This window comes from Orussus abietinus, unplaced genomic scaffold (assembly GCF_000612105.2).
Source record: "Orussus abietinus isolate OABI.00-Male unplaced genomic scaffold, Oabi_2.0 scaffold3, whole genome shotgun sequence".
NCBI lineage: Eukaryota > Metazoa > Arthropoda > Insecta > Hymenoptera > Orussidae > Orussus > Orussus abietinus.
The window spans coordinates 1,843,463-1,866,554 of record NW_019395984.1 but is presented as its reverse complement, the minus strand read 5'-3'; the positions used below and the strand labels follow the sequence as shown (position 1 = coordinate 1,866,554).

Sequence of the window (23,092 nt, the reverse complement as noted above, 5' to 3'; positions counted from 1 at the left end):
TAGATGGCGCTGACTCGGAGTTGCGGTAAGCTTCTCTGCTACGAGTCGGCCATCTTTTCGCCAGTGCGTAGTTCATGACCGACTCTTCTCAGCTCCTCGGGGCGGATCTTTGACTCACTTTGACTCTTTGAGGTTCGTCGGGATTTCGTCGTCACCTAGTCTGCGACGGTTTCGCGGATTTACTGATTATCTTTCATCGGGAACCTTCGTTAAGTCTTCGCCCGTAAGTATGTAACCGTGGGGTCGGTAATAAAGTAAATATGTGACGGTGGATGCGATCGAGAGGCGAAAAAACGTCCGGTCATTTTTCGCGTCCATTTGCGTCCCTTGCGTCCATGTTTGCCCTCGCGTCGGTCCTTGCGTCGCCCTTCCTACCTACCACGGATTAACGGCACTTCATTTGAGACGGTTAAGGAGTTCGTACTTCGCTAATAATAATCTCCCTCGCGGCGGAATAATGCATTCGTTTTATAGATTTAATTTCTTCTCTCGTTTAATATCGCGGAAATTGCATATACTCCGTGGAGGGGAGTGTACTTTGCGGAAGCGTCGCGGCGCGTCAGAACCGTAATCTTTCACCCTCGGATAACGGAGAAGAAAAATATATATACGTATATGTATAAACATAAAGTTCTTTCAATATTAGTGCAGTTGCACCCATATTTCATTTGAAACGTATAGATGCTAAAAATGTAGATTTCATGTTGACCTAGTATTTTAATTTTTTTTTTCATCCACAGGCACTATGTCGTTCAACAGAGGAATGAAGCGGGACTCCTTCGGGAACCGAAGCTTCGGAAATCGAGGCACGGGCAACAACATGGGTGGAGGTGGCATGGGAGGTTTAGGTGGAGGAAGCGGAGGTGGCAGCGGTGGTGGCGGAGGAGGCGGCGGAATGAATCCCTGGGAGAGCGGCATGATGCCGGGACGTGGAATTTTACCTACTCCGAATAATAGCTTGTCGTTGGCTTCTCCTCAAGCGCAGCTAGCTATCGCAAGTAATCTTCTGAGCAACCTCTTACGAACTCAGCAGGATGTACAGCCCCAGGTAATATTTCTCGAGTTAAAAATTCGAGTACGTTCATCGTTTGAAGCATAAGTCACAGGATGGTTTGTATCGCAGGTGCCATCGTTGCTAAGCCTTGGGAACAATTTCGGTGGACCAGGACCAAATTTTCATGGTCAGCAGAACTTCCCACAGGGACGTTTTAACGATCGGGCGATGCGACCTCCGATGAAGAATAATCGACTACAACCTTATAACAAGGTACGAGGGAAAGTAAGGTAACGTGCCAAAAAAAAAGGTGGCACGTCTGGGATAAGAGGGGTACTTATACATGACAAAAACAGTTTTTTCATATTCACCCAATTTTTGCATCGTTGCATCTTGGATTTTATCCGACCCGATAGCAAGATTCGATCTCGTCTTCGTTCACCCCGAATAACGTCGAGTGGATATTTTTTTCCATCCACGTCGTACACGATTACTGGGTTATACGAACATAGTACGCGATTCGAAACCATGTGGCGACCTTGTTTTAGTAGTTTATTGTTTTAGGAATGTGGAAAGAAATCTCTTCCGTGTCGAAGTACATATGCATATCGGTTTGGATTTATCGTTTCTCCTTTATTTGTCAGAAATTAGAAGTTCTTAGAGGGATTTAAAGATACACACCACGGTTCCCTCGACCCTCCTACATGCCCTATTCTCCAGTTACGTTCTTCCAAACTGTTCGAGCACTCCCTGAAACCTAACGCAGCGGCGACATACTAATCGAAATCTTTTGCTTGCATCCAAAGTCATTTCTTTACAGCGACGTATCGTACCCCTCTGCTTATTCTTGAGAATATTCCATCGAGGCTGCTACCTCGACTCGGAGCAGAGATAACGTGCCTACCTTACAGGCCTCGTGCCTTTTTCAGGCACGACTGCTACGGACACGCCCAGGTCGCGTGGGTTCGATCCTAGCGATCGACTTCGCGACAGTTTACCAGAAGACGATTCTTTAAGCGCATTGTCTTCTCCGAGCAGCCTTGCTGCACCCTGTCATTTTTCTTTGGGAGAGCTGTAACCTTCTAATCAACTTGTTCGAAGCATTCTAGTTTCGATAGAAAGTACCGTATACTTTTCCTCCCCCGCACTCCCTGCGGTCACTAGAATCGACTTCGATTCGTGACGATACGCAGCTGTATCGGACATCTCATGATGGTTTGGTCGTTTGACCTACACGAATAGATGGGCAATCGAGCCCGAGACGGCCTCGCTGGGCGACGTGGCCCGAACGCACAACAATCTCGTGCACCCCAGTCCGGCAACCAACGTATCAATGGAAACCAAATTCAGCATCGCAACGATAAATCTTCTAAAGCAATTCCTGCCTCTAAACAAAATCCGAGTGTCAAAAAGGAACCGCAGGATGTTAAGGCCTCTGATAGTGAAAAGGCAGAGACACCCGTTGTCAAAAGGTAAGCCTCCGATGATTGCGAATGGTTTCTTCGAACCTCCGGCAAGTTTCTCATTTTTCTGTCACTTACCTCGGTAGAGAGTTTCGAGTAAAGTCTTATACCACACACGACTACCGTACGTCTGTATATCCGTGGCCTCTCTCCAAACGACTGTTGAAATTTTGTTAACTCGTCGATGCCGCATTGGTGAAACTTAGGACGTATATACGGCCCTTAATTGCGCGGCGTGAGCGTACCTCGTTCAACAAAAGCTAGATTATTTCGTTTTTCCTCGGATTTTCTAATCCTCTTCCGCTTTCGCTCTCGCCCGAACGTCCGACCGATCGGGAGCGAGGTCCGATCGACTAATGAAATTTTCAACAGTCTTATCGATAAACATTTGTCGGTCTTTCCCCTTTTGCCAAAATCAAATTGCCGATTAACGTTCGTTTTCAACTCTTTTTTCCGACCGTACGGGTCTTACGTGTACGCTACTTAGCGCGGTCGTTTTGAGAAAAATTATCCGCGCGCAATCCGAGCTCCGTAAGACGATTCGTAGCTCGAGTTAAGCTCCTTTGTTCATCGGACTTTCATTCATGGCTCACGATATATATGTCTCGTCCACGTGGTAAATTGTTACCTCGTTGTCCCGTAACCTCAAAAATTGTAAAAAGATACAGACGGTACTCTTCAGAGTTTGGGACTGGCTGAGTGCAACGATCGACCGTCCACGTGAGATCGTTTCACCCGCAAAATAAGTAAGAATTAAAATCTACCACCGACGACACTTAGTCTCACAGAAACGGAATAGTTGGCGGCGACTCTCGGAGTTCCTCTTTTATGTATCGTTAATTGCACACAGTTGATATTCCACGCTCGCCTGGATGAGCGATCAGCCATTAGGGAGTCGCTAGAAGGAGACCTTCGTAACGGTTGTATTTGATGTGCTCCCAAAAGTGGCGACGAGTCCGTGGACAAGAAACGGGACTGGAAGGAAGAGAAGAAGTCCGGGGACGCCGAGCAAGCGGGACCCGATGGCACTGCCAAGGCCAAGTTGGACAAGTCCGACCCGAAGGACGCCGGTACCACGTCGGAGAACAAGGTTCCCAACAAGAAATCGGAGGCCAGGCACGCGGAGAGCCGGTACGCCGACGTCCCCATGAACCACATGTTCTGCCATGTCTGCAATAAACACATGTGGGACGGAGCTGTGAGTCCCTGAGAATGAGATTTGTCCTCGTTCTACCTCGAAGAGGGAGGATTAAAATGTGTATTTCTTTCAGTCCTTCGAGAACCACCTCAGAGGACGAGCGCACCAGCTGATGATGGACAAGCTGGACGAGTCCTACAAGCTGAAGGTGAACCTGATGAGACACGAGCTGAGAGTAGCGGAGGAACAGCGCGAGCTCAGCTTGACCAACTCCAAGCGTCACGGCAAAAAGGTATTTCAAGAAGGAAGACACTTGGTATTTAAATCCATGAACTTTGTCTGAGAATGTTATATCTCCTCTCGGCAGCTTCCGATCGACCTGTCCGTGAGGGAGTACTGCACGATGTGCGACCTGAACTTCTACGGGACCCTGTCGAACCACCGGAAAAGCGAGAAGCACCAGCAGCTGAAGACGTTCCTTCACCCGAGGTGTTTCCCCTGCGCCAAGGAGTTCCCCTCTCGAATTGAGTATGACGAGCACTGCCTTACGCCGATCCACATGAAGAACGCCGTGCAGAACGAGGAGCAGAGGAAGATGAAGAAGAAAGGTAATCGGGAGTTCCTGTGTCCCGTGGGTTGCGTGGATCGCCAGAGTTGGCAAGGATGCTGATGGGGATTTTTAATTTGCAGACAAACTCGCCAAAGGGGAATCCGAGGTGCGCAGTGCCGGCGACGAGGAGAAGGACCTAGGTCCCGACTCGAAGGACGACAAGGAGGAGGACATGCCGCAGAGCAGCGAGTACCTCACCGACATTATCGAGGGTAGTCTAGGGGACATGAAATATAAAGTACCGTCGTTTAAGTACTGCCGACAGAACCAGGTTCAGATAGGTACGATTCCTTGGCGAGTGGAGACCTCGAAGAGTCCAGGAGGGTACTCATTTCTTGCCTACCTTTCAGGGAAATCCATGGTGAAGGAGGTCCAAGGCTTCCACTGCGAGAGATGTCGACGCTTCATGCTGACGATCGACGACATGGCTGCCCATCTGCGCAGCATCACTCACTATCGTAACTTCGTGCAGGAGGTGAAGACGTTATCCGCGAACGAGAGCGCCAACCAGAAGCCGACCGCCGAGGAGGCCGCGACTCTGCAGGCAGGAACCGAGCAGAACATTTCCGAAGCTAGCGAGGAGTACGACGGGAATTGGAAACGACGCAAGACCATGAGGAGTGAAGAGGAAGAGGGCGCCGAAGAGAACGAACGGGGGGAGCCCGAAGCGGAGACCGGGACCAAGAAGGCCGACGGCGACGAGAAGTACGATCCTCTCGAGGCCGACGCCGAGTCGGAGGAAGAGGAGGTTCAGCAGGATAACCAGGAACAGCAGGAGGCTGCTCAAGACGTGAAGACTGAGGAGGAGACCGAGCAGGACGGTCAGCTTTCCGCCGAGAAAAAAGAGAACGCGGTGGAGAAGGTTTGGGCCGAAATGGACAACGACAACGACGAGGCCGTGGGCAACCTCCTGGACGACTCGCACGAGGAGAAAACGCAACTCGAATCCGAGGAACTGCAGCAACCACAGTCACAGCCACAGCCACAGCCGCAGCCGCAACCGCAACCGCAACCACAACCACAACTACAACCTCAGCCTCAGCCTCAGCCACAGTCTCAGCCTCAGTCTCAGCCTCAGCCGCAACAGCAGCAGCAGCAGCAACCGCCACAGCAACAGCAGCAACCACAACAGCAACAGCAACAGCCCGTGGTGGTGGTCGAGAGGTCCGACAGTCCCCAGACCAGGACGCCGCCTCAGACCAACAGAGGTCGAGGCTTCGTTCGCGGCCGCGGTGCTCGAGCTCGCAGATCGCGCAGATAAACATCCGGGTCCTGCAAAAGGAAGGCAATATTTCCGTCTTCTACCACTGCTCCGTTTTCATCTTCTCTTTCCTTCCCTTTTTTAACATCGTATTCTAACGAATATATCTGCGATGCGATTAGATCTGTTGGCACGGCCTTAGCTGGGTCTCTGGGCAGGATTGAACGTAAACCGATTAATTGTACAATATTTCTTAGTCCAGTGCATCGTTTGTAACTGAACGGGGTTTATACTATTGTAAATTGAAGTATTAGGGTCAGTCTCCGCGAGGGCGGACTCGGTGTGCTGAATAACACCGGTTACTGTGGTCCCGGGTGGTGGCTCGCGAGAGGTCGGGATGTGGCGATAGATTCTCTCTTGACACGTTTAATCAATTTATAGATTTTTTCGTGGTTATTTCTATAAACTCGTGTATGTCTAATGGGTTTCTTTTTTTAATCGCGTGGCGTTATCTATGGTGTAACGCAGGTATATGATATTATTATTGCAAGATTTGACTAATGTTGCAGCAAGGAACTTTCATCCTTTTTCTTACATGACCGTTCGATTAGCTTACGTTAGTAGACTAGACTATTAACAATTGAGAATAAAGGTGTCGACTTGCCTTTGGGCAAACGTGGGAATTAGGAGGGAGCGATCCTGCGAGTTGGTGTGAATGGTAAATTGATGTCTGGCTGTATAAGAATAAACATTGTCTGTATGAATTTTCATTCCAGTGTCGCAGATTTTTTTCTGGATTCTCGGGTACGCCATGTATGGCACTTAATAAAGGAGAATGAAACCCTAGCGTTAGATTTTCCGTTTTATTAAAAATGTAGCCACCTGTTCGGCTCGGTGCTTCATGAAGGAACGTCCTTAGTCTATTACTTGTTCACGATTATTAATCCAGAACAAGATGTGTTGCCAAGAATTCATCGACAGAATCCGTATCCCACTTATGAATATCTAAAACATCTTCGACTCTATTGTCCACTCCTAGCAACTTAATGATAGGGTCCAGGCCACGAACGTATTTGATTTGCAAATTTTTATACTTGCGCGGGCGATTACTCTTGATGAAAGCTGAAAGTTCATTTCGTAATTTGTAATAATGCCAAAGGAACTCGTGGGAGAAGTAGCTTACCTTGGATTTGAGGGTATGCGCCAAACTTGCACGTACAAACTTCTAAAACAGCCTTGGGATATCGCTTCTGCCCTAACGCATCTTCGTTGTCATCTTTCAAACAACACTCCTTGCAATTGTCACTGAAGAAGTATCATTTTACAATGACATTCGTGTAGAAAATCTCTAACAAGCTTATGTATACTTACTAGATGTCTACGAGATTGTGGGTCATTAACTTCTCACACGTGGAACATAACAAATTAGCTTTATTAAATCCTAGGAGTTTACAGTCATCCGCAGAAAACTGTGACACGGTGGTCCTTGCCTCCAGGAAAAAGAAAAACAAAATTTAGAATATCTATTGTGCAAAGCCAGACATGCAACTCGTTCTTAGGTACTACAATTGTTAAAAAAAAAAAAAAAATACTCGGCATCTCTACACTCACCACTATTCCGAGTACAAAAATGTAAGATAACAACGGATTGACCATTGTCCCGGTACTTGTAAACGAGTATCACTATTTTAAAACTCGAGAATATATCTTGTGCAGAGATGGTCTTGCGTTTAGGTTAAGTTTGGGAGCGCGTGCCTGGTGAAGTAACGGTCTGCCAGATGGCACCACTTCGTTCATCCTGCGCGCGCGGTTTGAAGCCTCTTAAAATTTCATCGGTAAATCCAAATTTCCTGATTTCCCTCCCACTGCAAAAGCAGAACCCTGTCATTTCTTAATATTTAATAAGTCGACAAAATCAATTATCCGAGGAACCGGATTCGGCGCAAGTCTCTTGTTTCCCCTGTATAAACGCAGGCCCCTGGACTGCGGGATTCGAGGGAGACCGACCCTTCCCACCGACCGGCGAATGCGGGCGAGCGAGAGAGACGCCTCATACGGCAGATAGATGAGCACGAGAGAGAGGGGAGACCCCCATTGTGCTCTCGTGCAGGGGTTGCCGCGCCGATTGGCACCGATGGGCGCCAGACGAGTCGAAGCGGAGTCCGAGGGTGGTCCTAGGCCGGTGCGGGAACTCGAGATGGCTGCGGGGTTTCTCCTCAGGTAAAACAACCCTTATAACGGAAGTAATCGCGAAAACCCCCCGATCGATCCGCGACTCGCGGCGCGTCGGTCCTCGTTCCGCCTGACATCGGACTCTGTCAAAAAGGCATCCCTAACCTCCTTTGGTTTCCTAAGCCACATCTCGTGGCAAAAATGTCGACCTGGGCAGGGCGACGATTGACACCATTCGCACAGTGGCTCCGGTCAATGTCGGAAATCCGACCCCTCCGAAATACGCCACACGCGGCGGCGGCGGCGGCCATTTTTAAATTCCTCGGGGGTGTTTCGAGAAAATTACAAATGGCGGCGCGATAAGGCCTCGCGCCCTCTCTCTCGCTCGCGCGGCTCGCGAGCGGGACCGAGGTCGCCGTTATCGGCGCCGCCATTTTCCGACGCCTGACGTCGCGCTCCGTCCGCTGACACCCGACGCCGTTTCGAGTGACACTTGCCAGCTAAGTGAATTACTCCCCGGCGGCGATAAGGCGCGTATCGAGTCGCCGTTCTAGGTGCAAGGTAGGCGCGGGAGCGCGAGCGAGACGGGGCGAGGGAGGGCAGGGCGCGCGGGAGAGAGACGGAGATAAGGAGACGGCAGTAGCGATATTATTTCGCGCGTTTATTCCCGGGGCCTCGGCGCGCGCAAAGGCGGCTTCCCTTCTATAAATACTCCCTTATGGACGCCTCTGGCGCGCGGTGACCCGATTTTTCCGACCGCGCGACCGACGCCGACGCGGGGAACGGGCGGAGTTATCGTGGAGGTTCCCGCTAATCGGCGACATCTTCTCAGGTGCGTCCTCGCCGAGTGAGGCCCCGCCGCGGATGCCGCCCTCGACGCCGGCCTCGACGCTCAGGAAGGACCCAGGGACCGAAGCATGACAGCTGCCGTCATGGAGAACGTTAACTGGGACCCCGGTAAACCCAACGTTTTCTATTTCTATATCGATTCCAGGTTACAGGTGCGTTTCGCTTAGCCGTCTATCTCTTCACGCGAGGTATAAACTCGTGTGATGTATTTCTTTTTTTTTTTTTTAATATTATGATCGAAAAGGTCGCACGTATATCACGGCTGGATATTTGAAAGAGCGCGAGGTGGTTCCTGGGAGACTGTACAGTAGACTCCCGTATAACGCGGTCACAGGAAGATGAATCCCGATATAGGAAATCCTGCCGTAGAGCTTCTCTGGTATAGCGCGCATAATATGTTTTGGTATTTGGTACTTTGTACGAAGATTCGCGTTATATGAGAACAGTCGTTGCAATGTCTTTGTTGTAGGGATTCGCATTGTAAGAACTCGCGGTACATGGGGGTCTAATGTATACGGCTAGAGGACGGGGAGGAAGTATCGATTGGGACGGAAGCCCGTCCCCGGGTTCCTGGTCGGCGTGCACCTCCGGCCGATCGTAATTTCATATCCTGTTTTAGCGCTTTCCAAGCTGCTGCAGTCCTTGGAGGAGAACAAGTCGGAGATCCCGAGCTGCACCGAGGAGGAGTTCGGGTTCCTGAGTGAGCTGCTCCAGTCGAAGGAGCTCAACGCCCTCGTCAACGTCCACAACAAGATTCTCAACAATGTCAAGGACGACAAGTTCTTCCCCGTGCTGTCCAACTCGATGGACATCGACGTCGAGGTGCTCGACCTGCTCTCGACCAAGACGCACCACTCCGACGAGTACAAGGAGCTCTTCCACCTCCTGCAGAAACCACACATACAGGTGTTTAGCGAGACAGGAGGAGGGAACTGATAGACCTTGTTTTTATTTTTTTTTTTTTTGTAATACTCATTCCTCTTCAGGGTCTTCTCTGCGCGCACGACCTGATCGCCCAGAAGGACTACTACCCCAGGCTCCCTGAAATCCCTCTGGAGGTCGACGAAGACGAGGAGACGGTCAAGATCGTCCAGCTGGTCAAGTCCAACGAGCCTCTGGTACGTTTTGGAAACTCCTGGGGGAGGAAAAGAGATTAAGACGGGAAACGATAGGAGATTGAGCTCGCGACCGATTCCGGCCGTCTCGACGTCGCCGATAGTTCCGGATTATTCGCGGCTAGGGATTTAATGCGAATTACACTCAAAGCACTACTCTCTTTCTGTCTGTTTTTCTTCTTTTTTTTTCTAATCGCAAACTTGCCCCGAAGTCCGGTAGCGGCGTTGAACCGATCGTGGTAAGTCCTCTCCAGATCAAACTAGGCCTGTCGACGCGCACTAGGTGTGTCTCTGCGGCGTTAAGATCTTCGCCTCGGGACGGTCCTTCGCCAGAGACCGCCTCGACGTTATATCCGGCATCTCCGCGATTGCGCTTCTCTCATTTCCTGCCACGTCCGCATGATCGCCTCGATGTGTCTTGTTGTTCTTGGCTGCTCACGCATCTCTCGTTGCAGATCGATCACGCAGACTCCATTCCCCGATTCTCGCATGACCGTTCGCCGTCCTCGATTCAGCTTGCCGAGGTGCGAGTCGGCATCGACGGGCACGCTCTTCGCACCCTTGCAGCGGATCTCTACTTCTGGTCTCGTCCTTCTATCATGTTTTCTTTCTTCCTTTTTTTTTCTTTCCTTTTCTTTTCAACGTCGCTGCCGACCTCGCCCTCGGGACTCGTCCTCGAGCAATGATCGTCGCGTCATTCACTCCATTTGGTCCATTTCATTTTTTCCTTCGAGGAGGCGGACGCGAGGCGTCGATGCGCGAGGTGAGAACTTTAGTTTGTTGTACCTGGAATATAGGGCGCGACCATCAAGACCTGCGAGGTCACCGGGAAGATCGTCATCGCGAGGATCATGCACGGTGGCGCCGCCGACCGGTCCGGCCTCATCCACGTCGGCGACGAGGTCTGCGAGGTCAACGGCATCAGCGTGGAGGGAAAGACCCCTAACTGCGTCCTCAAGATCCTGGTAAGAGCCTTGGAGAAGAAGAACGGCGGGATACGTTACTCACGGAGGAAGGGACATTAATCAGTATTATTAATTTCCAGCAAAATTCGGAGGGAACGATTACCTTCAAGATCGTGCCAGCGGATAGCAAGGGTGGAGTGCGCGAGAGCAAGGTGGAGGTCGCCTCTTTGGCTACGTAGTCTGCAAAAGAAGGATTAATGAAATCGACACTTAAATGGTCGTTTTATTGCAGGTGCGGGTAAAGGCTCACTTCTCCTACCGAGCTGGGGACGATCCGTACATCCCCTGCAAGGAGGCCGGCTTGGACTTCTCCAAGGGAGACGTGCTCCACATCGTCAGCCAGGACGACACCTACTGGTGAGTGTTGCGATCGGATGGATCGAATCGATCGAGCGTGATCCGATGTCGAGCAACCTGGTCCCGCAGGTGGCAGGCCAGACGGGAAGGCGACAGGAACATGAGGGCCGGTCTGATCCCCAGCAAGGCTCTGCAAGAGAGGAAGATCACCCTGGAGAGGCAGCATAAGGAGAAGATCGACGACGACGAAGACAGTATCAGTAAGTGGCGAGGGACGCTTCGGTTGGCTTGCTACTAATTTCCAGAGCTGCGACTAACGGCCGCGAGAGACTAACCGAGCTTTGCGCCGATTAATTGACTCGCAACACTGACTCTCTGTCTCGGTCCGCCTTGAATTTAATCCCCGGAAGGGTACCGGGAGACCTGCCGGTTTGCGAATGCATGAAATCCGCTAGGGAGACTCGGAGACTTCTCTTTAACGCGAGGTCTGACCTAACCCTCGGTTAGGCTTGTGTTCTGTTCCAGTGCCTTTGCCCGCGTTGTGCCCCCGTCCCAGTACCTCTTTGCACGCCTCGCCTACAAAGTGCAACTTGCAGGGAATTAAAACTAAAAAAATCATGTATGACGCTGCAGAGAACGACGACTTCGACCGCGAAGAGATACCGACCTACGAGGAGGTCGCCAAGCTCTACCCGAGGCCCGGCCTCTACCGGCCGGTGGTCCTCGTGGGGCCACCCGGGGTCGGCAGGAACGAGCTCAAGAGGCGACTCGTCGCCACCGACCCCGAAAAGTATCGCACCCCAGTACCTTGTGAGTCCAATTCGAGCCCCTCCATGGGAGGATACTTCCCCGTACTCAGGAGAAATATTCGCCAGCGTCTTACGATTTTGTCCTCTTCCGTTTCCTCCACCTGTTGCCCCGTGACGCGAAAATCGGAACGGGCGATTCGATATTCCAGACACCTCGAGGCCGCCGAGGCCGGGCGAGGTCAACGGCAAGGAGTACCACTTCGTCACGAGGGAGGCCATGGAGGAGGACATCGATACCGGCAAGTTCATCGAGTATGGCGAGTACAAGGGAAACTTGTACGGCACCAGTGCCGAAGGCGTCAGCTCCCTCGTCAACGCCGGCTACGTCTGTCTCCTCAGTCCCCATTACCAGGCCCTGAAGATGCTGAGGACTCCCAGACTGAAGCCCTTCGTCATCTACATCAAACCGCCGCGGTTCGAGATCCTCAAGGAGACGAGGAACGAGGCCAGGGCGAGGTCGACCTTCGACGAGAACAACTCCAGAGGGTTCACGGTGAGTATCCGCGCCTAGAAGTAGGAAGACGAAGAGTATGCGATAATTTGTTTAACGTTTCCTCTTTAGGACGAGGAATTCCACGAGATCCTACACAGCGCCGCCAGGATAGAGTTCCTTTACTCCCACCTCTTCGACGAGGTGATCGTAAACGCGGACCTCTCCATGGCCTTTGAACAGCTCGTGGACGCTATCCACAGGGTGGAGACGGAGCCGATGTGGGTCCCCGCCTCTTGGGTCCAGTGAACTCCGCCCTGACCCCTGGAAGTCGTCGGAGATGCTCGTTGGCGACCCGTCGTAGAGTCCGCACACTGCCAGTCTCGAGCGTCCCCAGGACGCTGCCGAGAGGATCCTCGAGGTCGCCCCGAGTCCCTACCCTGAGGCGCATCTCGAGGTCGCCGCCGTTGCCTGCTAAAGCAAGGGCGATCGTTAGTCCCAATTGTTGTTACAATCGTTGCCAAAGAACTCACCGATGAGAGCCGGACGCCACGAGTTAGCGGGGAACGCCGAGGAAGAGAGGAACGAAAGGACCGCCCACGCGCCTCGACGCTCCGACGCTCCTATCGGGGACGATTCCCGGAGCTCTTCGTCGACTCGCCGAGGTCGACGTCGAGGATCCTCCAAAATCGCCGGCGAGACGCGCGCTCCCCGAAACTCGTGGCGCCCCCGGCGAGGTCGCGCGATACGCTATTTTTTCCATGTACCGAGATATGACGACGGGACGACCACCGTCGGCGCGTTACGTCGATCCCGTAGCTGCCCGATCGCATTAAATAGTTCATCCTCGATGTACACTTCTATATGTTATCGAAAGAAATACAGCATTACATCTTTACCGCGGCCATTGGTCAGTGCGTCGTCCGGCCTTCTCGGAGGAAACTCGGTTTCCCTGACAAACGGTCGGGATTACGAAAAAGTCCTCCCTACAGAAAATCCGGAGAACCTTCTAATGGACAACTTTTGCCCGAGACATTTTTTTGTAACGCGAATCGTTTGCGTGGGAGAGGCTCGAGGAGCCGGCGGTTACGCGTACTCGCACATCGTTTACGCCGGCAAGTGCGGTTGATCGATCTCCTGCTGATCGATCGACGATAGATCCTCCCGGTGGTTGGTCATCGGCGATGTTAGGAGCGAAAATAGATGACCTAGGCACAGTTGGCCGAGGTAGCGGGGGGAACTCCATCGGGCGAGAACGGCCAGAGAGTTCGCTCTCTCGCGCGAGCGGTCCTTCTTCGCAGCATCCGAGCCCGATCCGCGGATCCGAATTTGATCTCGCCGCCCGAAGCCCGGCCTCGAAGGGGACGCCATCGTCATTTTTTCTTTAGTTGATTCGCCGACGTCTCGATCGAAGCGTCGCGACGGCGGAGGCGCGCCATGCTCTCGTGCCTGTGAATTCTAAAATAAGACCCAGTTAAATAATATTTTTCCTATTTTTCTTTTTTTTTTTAATAATTCAAGAATCTCCATCGTAATCAGTCAGGTGGTTCTGTTCCACCTTCCGGTGGAATTACCCGCGAGGGCGAGGGACGATGCAATAATTGTGACCCACTAACAGGACGGAAATAAAAATATCGAGAGTTCCTTAATGAGGGGAAAGCACGCGACTGCACCTCCAGAGGTGGAAAAGTCCCTGCGGATGCTCGCCCACATATGACAGTAAGTGCTCCTCGGGTTAACTCGATCGCTCTCGTTTCCTTTTTTTTTCTTTTTCGCTCTCTTTCTATCCTCTCGCCCCGACTCTCGGGACAAGGGATACCTAACTTCCCATTCCGGGGATCGATTAAAGGGGTAGATCGATGCCCTGATCGCGTGCTCGAGGATTTCTAATCTAATCCCAGGCGCCGTTTGCGAGTGTTCACACCTGGAGGGACTCGCGTCTGCGCTAAGGGCGGCTCGGGGTTCCACTTGAAATCTCCGCTACTTCTTGCCGCGAAGTCACCCTGGAACGTCTCCATGGTCCCTTGAGACCTGGAAAAATTCCCTTATACAGTCGTGACTGGAAATTAAACCAACGGTGGAAAGGAAAAGCGAGGACCTCTTCGGGGTGCAGTGCAGTGCTTCTCTGGATCGCCGTCCTGGAAAGCTCGTGCAAGCTCCTCTGCCTCCTTTTTTTATGTCGGATTGTCACGCACCCACTCGGCTCCGGTTCCTCGGAATTCTCGGGCATTTACGTGATCCTCGACGTCATCGCGATCTCGAGGACACTCGAACCTCTCCACGTCAGTCTGACCTGGACGGAAGTCCAGGAAGTCCCGGCGATGGTGGCGAACGGAAGAGCGTCCGATTGCGACCGACATACAAGAGCGACCTCGGGTACTCGAGTCAAGTTGAGGAAGGTCAGTGCCCCGGCATCTGAAATGAAAATCTCGTGGTTACTCGTCCCTGATTAACTTTTCCCTGACGTAAAATCGATATTAATAAACTGCCGGTTAAAGTAAACGTGGTTAAAAAATTCTGAATAAAATAATAAAGGGTATGGCATTTTTTTTTTTTTATAAGCGGAGCGTCTCGCGATCCTCTAAGGCGTTCTTTCAGTGTGTCGGGAGTATGGGATGAGTTATTTTTAATTTATTTACCCGTTATGCCGACCACTGAACGGCGCAATGAGCCAACCGCGCTCGAATCAACATTCGGACGTCACAATCGCGCGGATTTATTTCCAGCTCGGAAACTAATCCGCGAATCCGATCCCGCCGATCGACACGGAAAGTCCTCGCGAGGGTGTTAGCCTTGGCGCTAAGGGGCGCGAACCCTGGGTAGAAAATCACGGGAAGCACGAAAGCTCGACCCTCACCCCTAAATCGTAAAATCGAGGAGGCTCGCACGCCACCGGGTTGTTTAAAAACACCGGGCAATCTCTCGAGGAAATTAAACCCCCCGAAGAGTCCACATCCCGACCCTTCGCCAAATCGTAAGGATGACCCCTCTCGACCCCTGGCCAGGTTAAGGAAAATTCAAATTTAACGCAAACGTCTTCAAGGTCTGAAATTAGGCTTGCCAGGAGTTCATGCAGTCCTTCGTTCCCTGAGATCGTTAAAACAAAATCCCACGGAAACCGTTGCCTCGACCCAGGACGAGAAGGTGGTGCCGGGGGTCCTCACCTGCCCGAACTTTCCCTGATAACGCGAGTGGTGGTGCACCTCCGAGTCCACGATTTGGCATTGGGGTTTACGGGACCCTGACACGGAAGCTCGGAGGAGAGAGAGATAAAAGGAGAGAGGGGAAAAAAAATAGTAACCGAGAATCGATGGTTTCCAGCCGCTCATGGAGGTCGGGGCCCCAGGGGGGACCTCGGGTCGGAGGGCGATGCTGACCAAGGGGGGATCTTCTTCGGGGCTCGGGGCGTCCTCCGCTTTGCCCAGCACTCATCAGGTGAGTTACCTGCGGATTTTCGATTCGGTTAATTCATTCCTCGGTGGGTTTCGCTCGTCCCGGCGGATTGGCCGCGACGTCTTCCCCGGAAACGAGGAAACGCCGCCCGAGGAAAAATTCACCGCGGGGTACCATTCGTCAGGTGAGTTACCTGCGGATTTTCGATTCGGTTAATTCATTCCTTGGTGGGTTTCGCTCGTCCCGGCGGATTGGCCGCGACGTCTTCCCCGGAAACGAGGGAACGCCGCCCGAGGAAAAATTCACCGCGGAGTACCACTCATCAGGTGAGTTACCTGCGGATTTTCGATTCGGTTAATTCATTCCTCGGTGGGTTTCGCTCGTCCCGGTGGATTGGCCGCGACGTCTTCCCCGGAAACGAGGGAACGCCGCCCGAGGAAAAATTCACCGCGGAGGACCCGAAGATCTCTCGAAGCGGCGTATAAATAGCTCGGCTCGATCTTACCCGAGAACAGAGAGAGGAAGAGAGAGAGAGGCCACGATTCGGCCTTACGACGAGAAGTCGCGAACCGCGGCGAAAGCCGGGCTCTTAGGATCGTTGCTACCGCGAGGCCTCGTCCCTCCTCCGGCTCTGGCCGTCGCGACGTCGACGTCTCGTTGTCGATCTAATCGAATCTACGACCGGGACGTGCCGGTGGTGCTCTCCGTCTTCGAGCTCGCCTCGCGGCCAGTAGGCTCGGCATCGCCTTGCTCGAGGAATCGCCTGAAGAAAAGAAACACAGTCAATTAATAATACGGTATACATAAGTGCGCGCAAATAGACCGACAAGCTAGGTAAATATTTGCTCCGGTTTAAAGCCGGCCAAATTACATGTGAACAAGATTAGACTCGGTCTTACGGAGAGATCGGTCTCGGTATCGGTCTTGCATCGTTGAGAATTGTGCCCATAATTATGAAAGTGGTCTAAGTCATATGTTTTTTGTTTCGGGATTACATTGAATTAATTTCGTTTGAAATAATATGGCGTGAAATAACTGATAAACTCATATTTTTTTTTTTTAATTTTGACTTAGACCACTTTCATAATTATGGGCACAATTCTATACATACGATCTATTTATTCATTTATCAATGTAATCTAACGTATTATCTATTAATCAACCACGGTCGAGTGTCGTTCAATTCCCAAGAGGCCGTAAGACCAAGACAGTCTTGTACTAATTGTACATTTTGTATTTTTCCCAAGGATGTAAAACCAAGACTGGTCTTGCTCATTCACTAGGTCGGATTCTACGGAATTAATAGGTAATCCAGTGCGCGGAGTGGGATCGATATGTTTCTTTTTTCTTCTTCTTTTTTTCTTTCCTTTTTCCACCGAGTGTTGGGTGCGGAATAATGAAAGGCGATTCGGTCGAGAGGTCGCCGGGGCGAGAATCGAGGCTCTCGCGTTGACCCGGCCCGAGGTTTGCCTTTGCCACCGGGACGGACAGGTTTTAATTTAACGTGTCAACCGCCGAGGCGAAAATAACCGGGAATAAGCGGAGATTACGCCGGTGCCAGGAGCCGTGCCGGTGATTTAGAGACACCGCGAAGAGGCGTCGATCGCGTCGATACGTTCCTCGTAGCTGGTTTTCGGCAAAGCCAATATTCAAGGTCCGCGAGTCCGATCTGGAGTTTTAAAGTAGCGCAAAAGCGGCGTCAGGGAGGTCTCACTCGTGAAACTTTTCTCCCGACCGGGTGCACCGAATCGTATAAAAATCTAGAATTTAAATTTGGAGGCTGCGAGGAAGATCCGGACTCCCCATGAAATTTCAATTTTTCAAAAATTCGTTTACATAGGTTTAAACAAAATTTTGTACAAAAATTTCACGGGTGTCAGGACCTTCCTTACAGGCTCCACGTTCGCGTTGTAAATTTTCACACGATTCGTTGCACCCAGTTGAGGTGAAAAGTGTGACGAGCTTAGTTTCCCGACACTTGAGACGCGACTTTCGCTTCCCTTTAAATCGTCGTTTACGTCCGATCTCGACAGAAGGTGAGGAAGATCCTGGAGGACCACGCCTCCTGGCAAGAGCACCCGGGCGAGACCGCGGACCCCTTCGCAGGGGGTCCCAGGAGCGTCGCAGGGAACTTCAGCATCGTAGCGTCGCGCGGGCCGCTCGCCCGAAATAGCTTCGCCGTCCGCGAGACCCCGCCTGGCCCCGGAACGGCCGCACCGCGGAAAAAAGCGCCGCTCCTCGGCGGAAAGGTCCAGAGGGAGAGGAGCGAGCCGAGGAACGCCGAGATCAAGGAAGACGCGGAGGAGAGGGGCAGAAATCGACCGACAAGGAACGGCGCGCTCCTAGGAGACCCGGACAACAGGACCGGGAAGAATCGTCCTTTCGCGGGCTCCCTGGAGAGACTCATCCCCGACGACTTCAAGGAAGGTGAGAAGTCGCCCGGCAACGTGTACAGAGTGCGGAAAGTATTCTATCGATTTTATCAATATTTTCTCAGGAACGCAATTGCCTAATAAAATCACGGACACATTAGATCATTAGCATTAGTGTCAACAGACGCTCGAATATCTTCCTCCAGACTTGCCCTATCGTTCAAGACGTTTTGAAAAATCCCGGCAACTTTCCCCGCACTCTGTATACATCAGCTCGAATCGGGAACCGCAGTATTTCCGCGAATCCGCGCGGAAGCAACGCGTGCGGAGGAGCGACTATACCGCTGGGCGGTTATTTATCTAGATTTCTTGGCGGGCGACAAGTCGCGGCGCGGCAGGTTCTCGGAGGAGGGCATCCTGGGCAGGTCCTCGGCGTTCCTGGCGAGCCTCGCGAGTCCTGGGAGCAGGAGCAAGCGGGACCAGCCCCGGCCAAGGTCCTTGGAGAGGTCCTCCAGCTTGAGAGCGGTGCCGACCAGCTGGAAGAAGCGCGCCGACCAGCAGGTGAAGAAGTCGGTCTCCTTCAGCTCGGACACCAGCTTCGAGGAGAAACGTCCGCCCAGGAAGAAAACCGCCGTGCACGAGGCGAAGGTCTACCACCGAGGGGTTCTTCAGGGTGAGGCCGAGCTCTCCTAGGGGATAAAATCGTTTTCATCGATCTACCTGCGGATTCGCGTTCGGTCAACGGATACTGCCCTCTTAGCCCAGGAGCCCAGGGTGCCGGAGGAGTCGAGCGAGGAGGGGAGCGTGTTCACCTGGGGCCCGAAGGTGCTCCTCAGAGCCGCGCGAGAGGCCGATGAGGAGACCATGGAGGACGTCGTGACGAGGATCAGGGAGCCGGTCTGCAGGGGCAGAACCATGGACTTAAATGCGGTGGACGGCAGCGGCAGGGTGAGGGCCACTTCGCTTCTACGCATACAATATATTTATTAATTTACGAAAGTATTAATTAATGGAATAACCGATAAGTGGATTAATGATACGCGAATCGTCGCAGACCGCGGTAAGCTACATGGCGGGGAACGGAGCCTGTGCGATGCTGGAGGCCGCCCTCTCGTTTCCGGGTCTGGACCCGAACATCCCGGACAACGAGGGGAACACCCCCCTGCATTTCGCCGCCCAGGCAGGTGGGTGTCACGCCAGTGACGATTAATCGTAGTTCATCGATTGGCGATCGATCAAAGGCCTCGGCTCTGCAAGCTCATCGCGGTCGGGCGAGGGACCCTCGTCGGGAGGGAGTTTCAGGAACAGAAAACTGACCGGCGAAAAGCTGCGCCGCGGCTCCCCTCGACGTCACCGAACGTCAGCGGAGCCGGAAATAACTTACTAACAGGAGGGGAAGACAGGAGGCGGTAGTAGCCACGAGATTGTCGCTGACGTACTTAGGCTACTACCTGGCAGCGCTCGATCCCGCGTGACAGACGCCGCGACGTGCGTGAAAAAGAAATAAGGAAGACTATTAATATTAAACTCGCATCTACGTAAGGAAAAATATAGGGAGTATCTCACTAAGGACCGTCGCATCCGCAGGTCACACCGAGTGCCTGAGCATCCTGCTGGAGAAGTGTCCAGGAATCGAGGTGGACGCCAGGAACGCCTTGGGATTCACACCGCTGATGAAGGCCGCTCTTCAGGGTAGGACCAAGTGCGCGAAGCTCCTGCTGTTCGCCGGTGAGTTCATCGAGTCCAGGCAAACATCGGCGTCTAGAAAGTGGACCTCTCGGTTCCAGGTGCAAATCCAACGCTGAGGGACCATGGAAGAGGGCTGAGGGCGGAACAATGGGCCAGGTTCTGCGGCAGGTACTCCTGCGCCGACGTGATCGAGCGGTTCGCCAGGCACCGGCTCCTCGACCGGAACACCTCCTGCAGGTGGGGCAGCGAGCCCGAACTCGCGGCCAAGGTTCTACAAGGAAAGGTGAGGACATGAGTACGATCGACATTTTCCCCAGGAATAAGAAGGGAAAATGAAATCTTGAAAATTTCCTTCGGTTCCTCAGGTGACCCCCGTACCTACTAACTTGCCCCCCGCCTCCACGGGGCTCAAGTCGAGGATTCGGCGGGTCTTCAGAACCACTTCCGGTCCCGACAGAGGATTCTCCTTGGTGACCCAGCTGACGAGCGCCGCCCTCTGCGCGAGCAGTCCCGCCTTGCCGAAAGCTGGGGACGTTCCTCCGGTAGTGAAAAGCTTGCTTCGTCCCCTGAGCGTGCCGCAGCTGAGGTGAGCTTTCATTTTCCCAGGCGTTGAGGGTAATTTGGAATGGAACGGCTGTTTCGGTCCGCAGGGTGACGCTGGTACCGCCGCTGGATGGGTAACCAAGGTTAACCATTCGCAACGAAGAGCAAGGTAGACTGGCGTTGCGACTCGAGGAAGGTCGGGATCGCTTCCGCTGGATCTTCCCGCTAATCGCCCGGGGAAAGTGATCTCTCTCGATCGAGGTGGAGTCGCATGTACTAGCAAATTAACCCTTCCGCGGTGAGGGCGATCAGTTCCTGATTCACTAGCTCGAATTAACACGGGTTGGCGCTCGTCTCGCACGAGAGGCGACGTGCCTCTCCCGGATGCAGCGCGTAAACGCGGCAACGAAGATGTAGTTGATAGGTTTTTTTTACGTGTCATAACGAGAAACTCGACGGCATTCTCTAATTCTACGTCACGCAGCATGACCCAATAACACCGTTAACCGGCGTCGGTAGACCAACGCGTCTCCTCGTGCTCTTTTGTATAGCGAGCGGACGAGCTCGCTCGCCTTTCTTGTGTCGATGTGCCCGCGAACTCGGGTAAACGTAGTGAGCATTGTAATAAAGACTATGTTATTATATATAAATATCGTCAACGATGTAGGGGAAACACGGAAAGGGGTAATCCGTAGGTAGCGTCGGTCCCTGAAGATCACTCCGTCCTGCGGTTTCGCCGCTGTCTGCGGTTCCTCGCGCTCGATAAGATCTCGTACGCCTGCTGAATCTCCATGAACTTCTCCTGGGCCCTCCTCTTCTCCTCCTCGGAGCCCTTTACCTTGTCCGGGTGGTGCTCCCTCGAGAGGGCCCTCCACTTCGCCGTGATCTCGCTCTGCGACGACGTCTGCGACAGCTCCAACACCTGCGAGGAATAATTCGAACAGCTGTTAATTTGTCACGCCAAAGAGTCGCGTCGACGGCGTTATCTCGCGTACCCTGTAGGCGTTTATCTCCCCTCGTGGATCCGTCAAGTCGACCAGCTGCGCCCAGGTCGCCCAGAATCCTTGATGCCTGACCTGTCGCCAGGCCTCCTCCAGGTTCGTCTGCAAGATAGGAGGGAAAAGTTGTAACCAAGACGTTAAATCCTCGCTATTATAGTAATCGAACGCGAACCTTGAGGTCCAACCAAATCGGCGAGGTGAGGAAGTGCTTAACGGCCTCCGAGATCTTGATCTCCTCTCCCTCGCTGTCGGTGATGGTGGCGTTGAAGTAAAAATAGCTACCCCAGAGAGAGAGGTAAATTACCGAGGCCAGGAGGAGGATCGCCAGCCTCCGAGGGAGGCTCCTCTTTTTTCGAGGCCTCAGCCTCCACTCCTTGGAGAAGCTGTCGAAGACGAAGGCGGTCGTCGTCACCATCAGTCCCATCCAGGTACTGTCGTCCCCGATATAATACAAGGTGGGATAACAGCAGTACGCCGTCAAAAGTGGGAGCCAGATCGAGCCCTGCTCTCTGCCGATATTCCCTACTACCCATGTGCCTAAAAAAAACCGAGAGAAGATTTTATCCTACAAACTGCAATTTTCAGCCACCAACGACGTCGTGAATTTTCTATTTTTTTCTCTCTTTTTTTCCAGAAACACAAAGCTCGTTTATCTAGGCCTGCGTAACTATTCGTTATCGCGACGCGCCGACAGGTCTGCAGCCTTGAATTTCACGATGTAACGCGGTTCAGAGTGGAAATTTCACCTAAAGCAACTGCGGCAGGAATGAAGATGATGAGGGGCCGGAAGTTAATTCCATGGACCTCGTCCTCGGGAATGGCTATGTACACCAGCTGACCCCAGACGTAGGAGACCACCAGAGCTCCCAAGAAGCGCACCACTGAGAAGGGAGGCTGAAAGGATAATTACGTTAGGATCCCTAGAAAAATCGACATCTTCATTGAGCACTTCTTCTTGAATGGACGGGAGATTGCGTGACGGATTAATCGGAAAAATGTTTGACCTCGTTGGCGGTCGCCGGTGTGAAAGAGACGCCGAGATGACATACAGGGTGACTCAGAACTCTTGTGCGGAGAAAATGAATCGTGCAAGTGAGTGTAATTCCAAACTGGCAATTTGGAATATTATTTCGAAAAGGACATTACCTTTCTATTCGCCCTGACTCGTGTCTTGAGCCACTCGCGGTACTCGGGATCCTCGTTAGCATCCGCCACGTATCCTGGGATCTTGAAGAGGTCCCTGAGCCATCCGATCCCGAAATACCCGCCTAAAGTGCAGAACCACACGAATGCGTGATCGTCCCTTTCCAGATAAACGTGATGGGCTCCAAATACTCCCCCAAAGAGCCAAAATACATATGCCACGAAAACGGACTTCCTCTTCCGGGCAGGACCTTCGTTCCTCGTTTTCGCCTTCTCCCGATCCTTCGATATGAATTTTTCCGTCTCAGGCATGGCGCGGCTCTTCGACTGCGGGCAATTCCACTGGAAAAATGAGACACTGTCCAGGGGGAGACACCACGACAGCCACGACCCCGATTGCATTTCACATTGATACAAGTCCTCCGCTGTGTATTAAAATTCCTTCCTCAGTCGATGTCGATTTCCCTTTAAATCCGTGCCTCGATAACCGAGCATCCCGCCGACGTCCTCCCGCGGTCCACTCCACAGCAGCGTCCTTCCCTCTTCTAAAAGAAACGCAATTATTTAATTCTTTTTCTAAGAATAGCGCGTTTAGATTTATCGCCGCTTTTAGAGGTAGGTGCTGCGAGGTGTACGTGGCTATACTACCGTGGCGTCTCGGGAGGAGCGGTTCAACGATCCGAGGGAATAACGGTACCTTGTCGCAGGTACCTCGGACGTAAGAAGTGGGACGAACGGTTGCGTCGTGCCATACATTTCTCTTCCTTCGCCAGAATATCTAAATTAAACGCCTAATCAACTCTCGATTTTCCTCCCAATTAAACTTACCGGTAACTTAACGTAACATATTAATGTATAATATCGTATTTAATATCAAACGATTGAAGAAGTCTCGCCGTCCCACGCCT

General features: G+C 52.4%; 5 protein-coding genes across 9 annotated transcripts; 3 read left to right on the top strand and 2 right to left on the bottom strand.

Annotated features, from left to right (window-relative positions):
- The first annotated feature begins 108 nt into the window (after positions 1-108).
- Positions 109-6,176, top strand: LOC105699220 (zinc finger protein on ecdysone puffs). Its single transcript, XM_012424054.1, has 9 exons — positions 109-223; positions 741-1,048; positions 1,124-1,267; positions 2,237-2,466; positions 3,403-3,655; positions 3,729-3,887; positions 3,963-4,203; positions 4,286-4,486; positions 4,556-6,176. Exons 2-9 carry the CDS (start codon positions 746-748, stop codon positions 5,464-5,466), a joined length of 2,442 nt encoding a protein of 813 aa, XP_012279477.1. The 5' UTR covers positions 109-223; positions 741-745; the 3' UTR covers positions 5,467-6,176.
- A 79-nt stretch (positions 6,177-6,255) lies between these two features.
- Positions 6,256-7,159, bottom strand: LOC105699221 (selenoprotein F). Its single transcript, XM_012424055.1, has 4 exons — positions 7,018-7,159; positions 6,778-6,896; positions 6,590-6,711; positions 6,256-6,528 (listed from the first exon to the last, which is right to left on the bottom strand). The coding sequence occupies exons 1-4, from the start codon at positions 7,060-7,062 to the stop codon at positions 6,347-6,349; spliced, it is 468 nt and encodes a 155-aa protein (XP_012279478.1). The 5' UTR covers positions 7,063-7,159; the 3' UTR covers positions 6,256-6,346.
- A 336-nt stretch (positions 7,160-7,495) lies between these two features.
- On the top strand, positions 7,496-12,941 carry LOC105699125 (MAGUK p55 subfamily member 7). Of its 3 annotated transcripts, none has more exons than XM_012423883.1 (11): positions 7,496-7,626; positions 8,411-8,535; positions 9,047-9,333; positions 9,414-9,545; positions 10,340-10,507; positions 10,588-10,659; positions 10,740-10,864; positions 10,934-11,064; positions 11,312-11,614; positions 11,763-12,106; positions 12,176-12,941. In XM_012423883.1, exons 2-11 carry the CDS (start codon positions 8,496-8,498, stop codon positions 12,350-12,352), a joined length of 1,779 nt encoding a protein of 592 aa, XP_012279306.1. In that variant the 5' UTR covers positions 7,496-7,626; positions 8,411-8,495; the 3' UTR covers positions 12,353-12,941. The 3 variants fall into 3 exon arrangements, with proteins under 3 accessions (XP_012279306.1, XP_012279307.1, XP_012279305.1); XM_012423884.1 differs by lacking the exon at positions 7,496-7,626 and adding an exon at positions 8,023-8,139 and having other exon boundaries at positions 11,438-11,614; XM_012423882.1 differs by lacking the exon at positions 7,496-7,626 and adding an exon at positions 8,023-8,139.
- Positions 12,942-13,041: 100 nt separating this feature from the next.
- Positions 13,042-20,713, top strand: LOC105699126. Of its 3 annotated transcripts, none has more exons than XM_012423885.2 (10): positions 13,042-13,762; positions 15,365-15,478; positions 17,470-17,863; positions 18,173-18,481; positions 18,569-18,756; positions 18,863-18,992; positions 19,396-19,536; positions 19,596-19,780; positions 19,863-20,083; positions 20,148-20,713. In XM_012423885.2, exons 1-10 carry the CDS (start codon positions 13,757-13,759, stop codon positions 20,176-20,178), a joined length of 1,719 nt encoding a protein of 572 aa, XP_012279308.1. In that variant the 5' UTR covers positions 13,042-13,756; the 3' UTR covers positions 20,179-20,713. The 3 variants fall into 3 exon arrangements, with proteins under 3 accessions (XP_012279308.1, XP_012279310.1, XP_012279309.1); XM_012423886.2 differs by lacking the exon at positions 13,042-13,762 and adding an exon at positions 14,691-15,017 and having other exon boundaries at positions 15,087-15,478; XM_012423887.2 differs by lacking the exon at positions 15,365-15,478.
- Positions 20,663-22,886, bottom strand: LOC105699127 (dnaJ homolog subfamily C member 22). Its single transcript, XM_012423888.2, has 5 exons — positions 22,188-22,886; positions 21,788-21,935; positions 21,214-21,578; positions 21,036-21,143; positions 20,663-20,962 (listed from the first exon to the last, which is right to left on the bottom strand). Exons 1-5 carry the CDS (start codon positions 22,584-22,586, stop codon positions 20,756-20,758), a joined length of 1,227 nt encoding a protein of 408 aa, XP_012279311.1. The 5' UTR covers positions 22,587-22,886; the 3' UTR covers positions 20,663-20,755.
- Between the last annotated feature and the right edge of the window lie 206 nt (positions 22,887-23,092).

Excerpts from the sequence above, each read along its gene's own strand:
- LOC105699127 (XM_012423888.2), bottom strand. The coding sequence starts at position 22,586 with ATGCAATCGGGGTCGTGGCTGTCGTGGTGTCTCCCCCTGGACAGTGTC. Across the intron at positions 21,936-22,187 it reads GAGTCAGGGCGAATAGAAAG|CCTCCCTTCTCAGTGGTGCG; the intron begins GTAATGTCCTTT and ends TTATCCTTTCAG. Across the intron at positions 20,963-21,035 it reads GGGAGATAAACGCCTACAGG|GTGTTGGAGCTGTCGCAGAC; the intron begins GTACGCGAGATA and ends TATTCCTCGCAG.
- LOC105699221 (XM_012424055.1), bottom strand. The coding sequence starts at position 7,062 with ATGGTCAATCCGTTGTTATCTTACATTTTTGTACTCGGAATAGTG. Across the intron at positions 6,897-7,017 it reads TTTTTGTACTCGGAATAGTG|GCAAGGACCACCGTGTCACA; the intron begins GTGAGTGTAGAG and ends TTTTTCCTGGAG. Across the intron at positions 6,712-6,777 it reads CACAATCTCGTAGACATCTA|TGACAATTGCAAGGAGTGTT; the intron begins GTAAGTATACAT and ends ATACTTCTTCAG.
- LOC105699126 (XM_012423885.2), top strand. Across the intron at positions 19,537-19,595 it reads GAAGCTCCTGCTGTTCGCCG|GTGCAAATCCAACGCTGAGG; the intron begins GTGAGTTCATCG and ends TCTCGGTTCCAG. Across the intron at positions 19,781-19,862 it reads CCAAGGTTCTACAAGGAAAG|GTGACCCCCGTACCTACTAA; the intron begins GTGAGGACATGA and ends TCGGTTCCTCAG.
- LOC105699220 (XM_012424054.1), top strand. The coding sequence starts at position 746 with ATGTCGTTCAACAGAGGAATGAAGCGGGACTCCTTCGGGAACCGAAGC. Across the intron at positions 3,888-3,962 it reads CCAAGCGTCACGGCAAAAAG|CTTCCGATCGACCTGTCCGT; the intron begins GTATTTCAAGAA and ends TCCTCTCGGCAG. Across the intron at positions 4,487-4,555 it reads ACAGAACCAGGTTCAGATAG|GGAAATCCATGGTGAAGGAG; the intron begins GTACGATTCCTT and ends CCTACCTTTCAG.
- LOC105699125 (XM_012423883.1), top strand. The coding sequence starts at position 8,496 with ATGACAGCTGCCGTCATGGAGAACGTTAACTGGGACCCCG. Across the intron at positions 8,536-9,046 it reads GAACGTTAACTGGGACCCCG|CGCTTTCCAAGCTGCTGCAG; the intron begins GTAAACCCAACG and ends ATCCTGTTTTAG. Across the intron at positions 10,865-10,933 it reads AGCCAGGACGACACCTACTG|GTGGCAGGCCAGACGGGAAG; the intron begins GTGAGTGTTGCG and ends CTGGTCCCGCAG.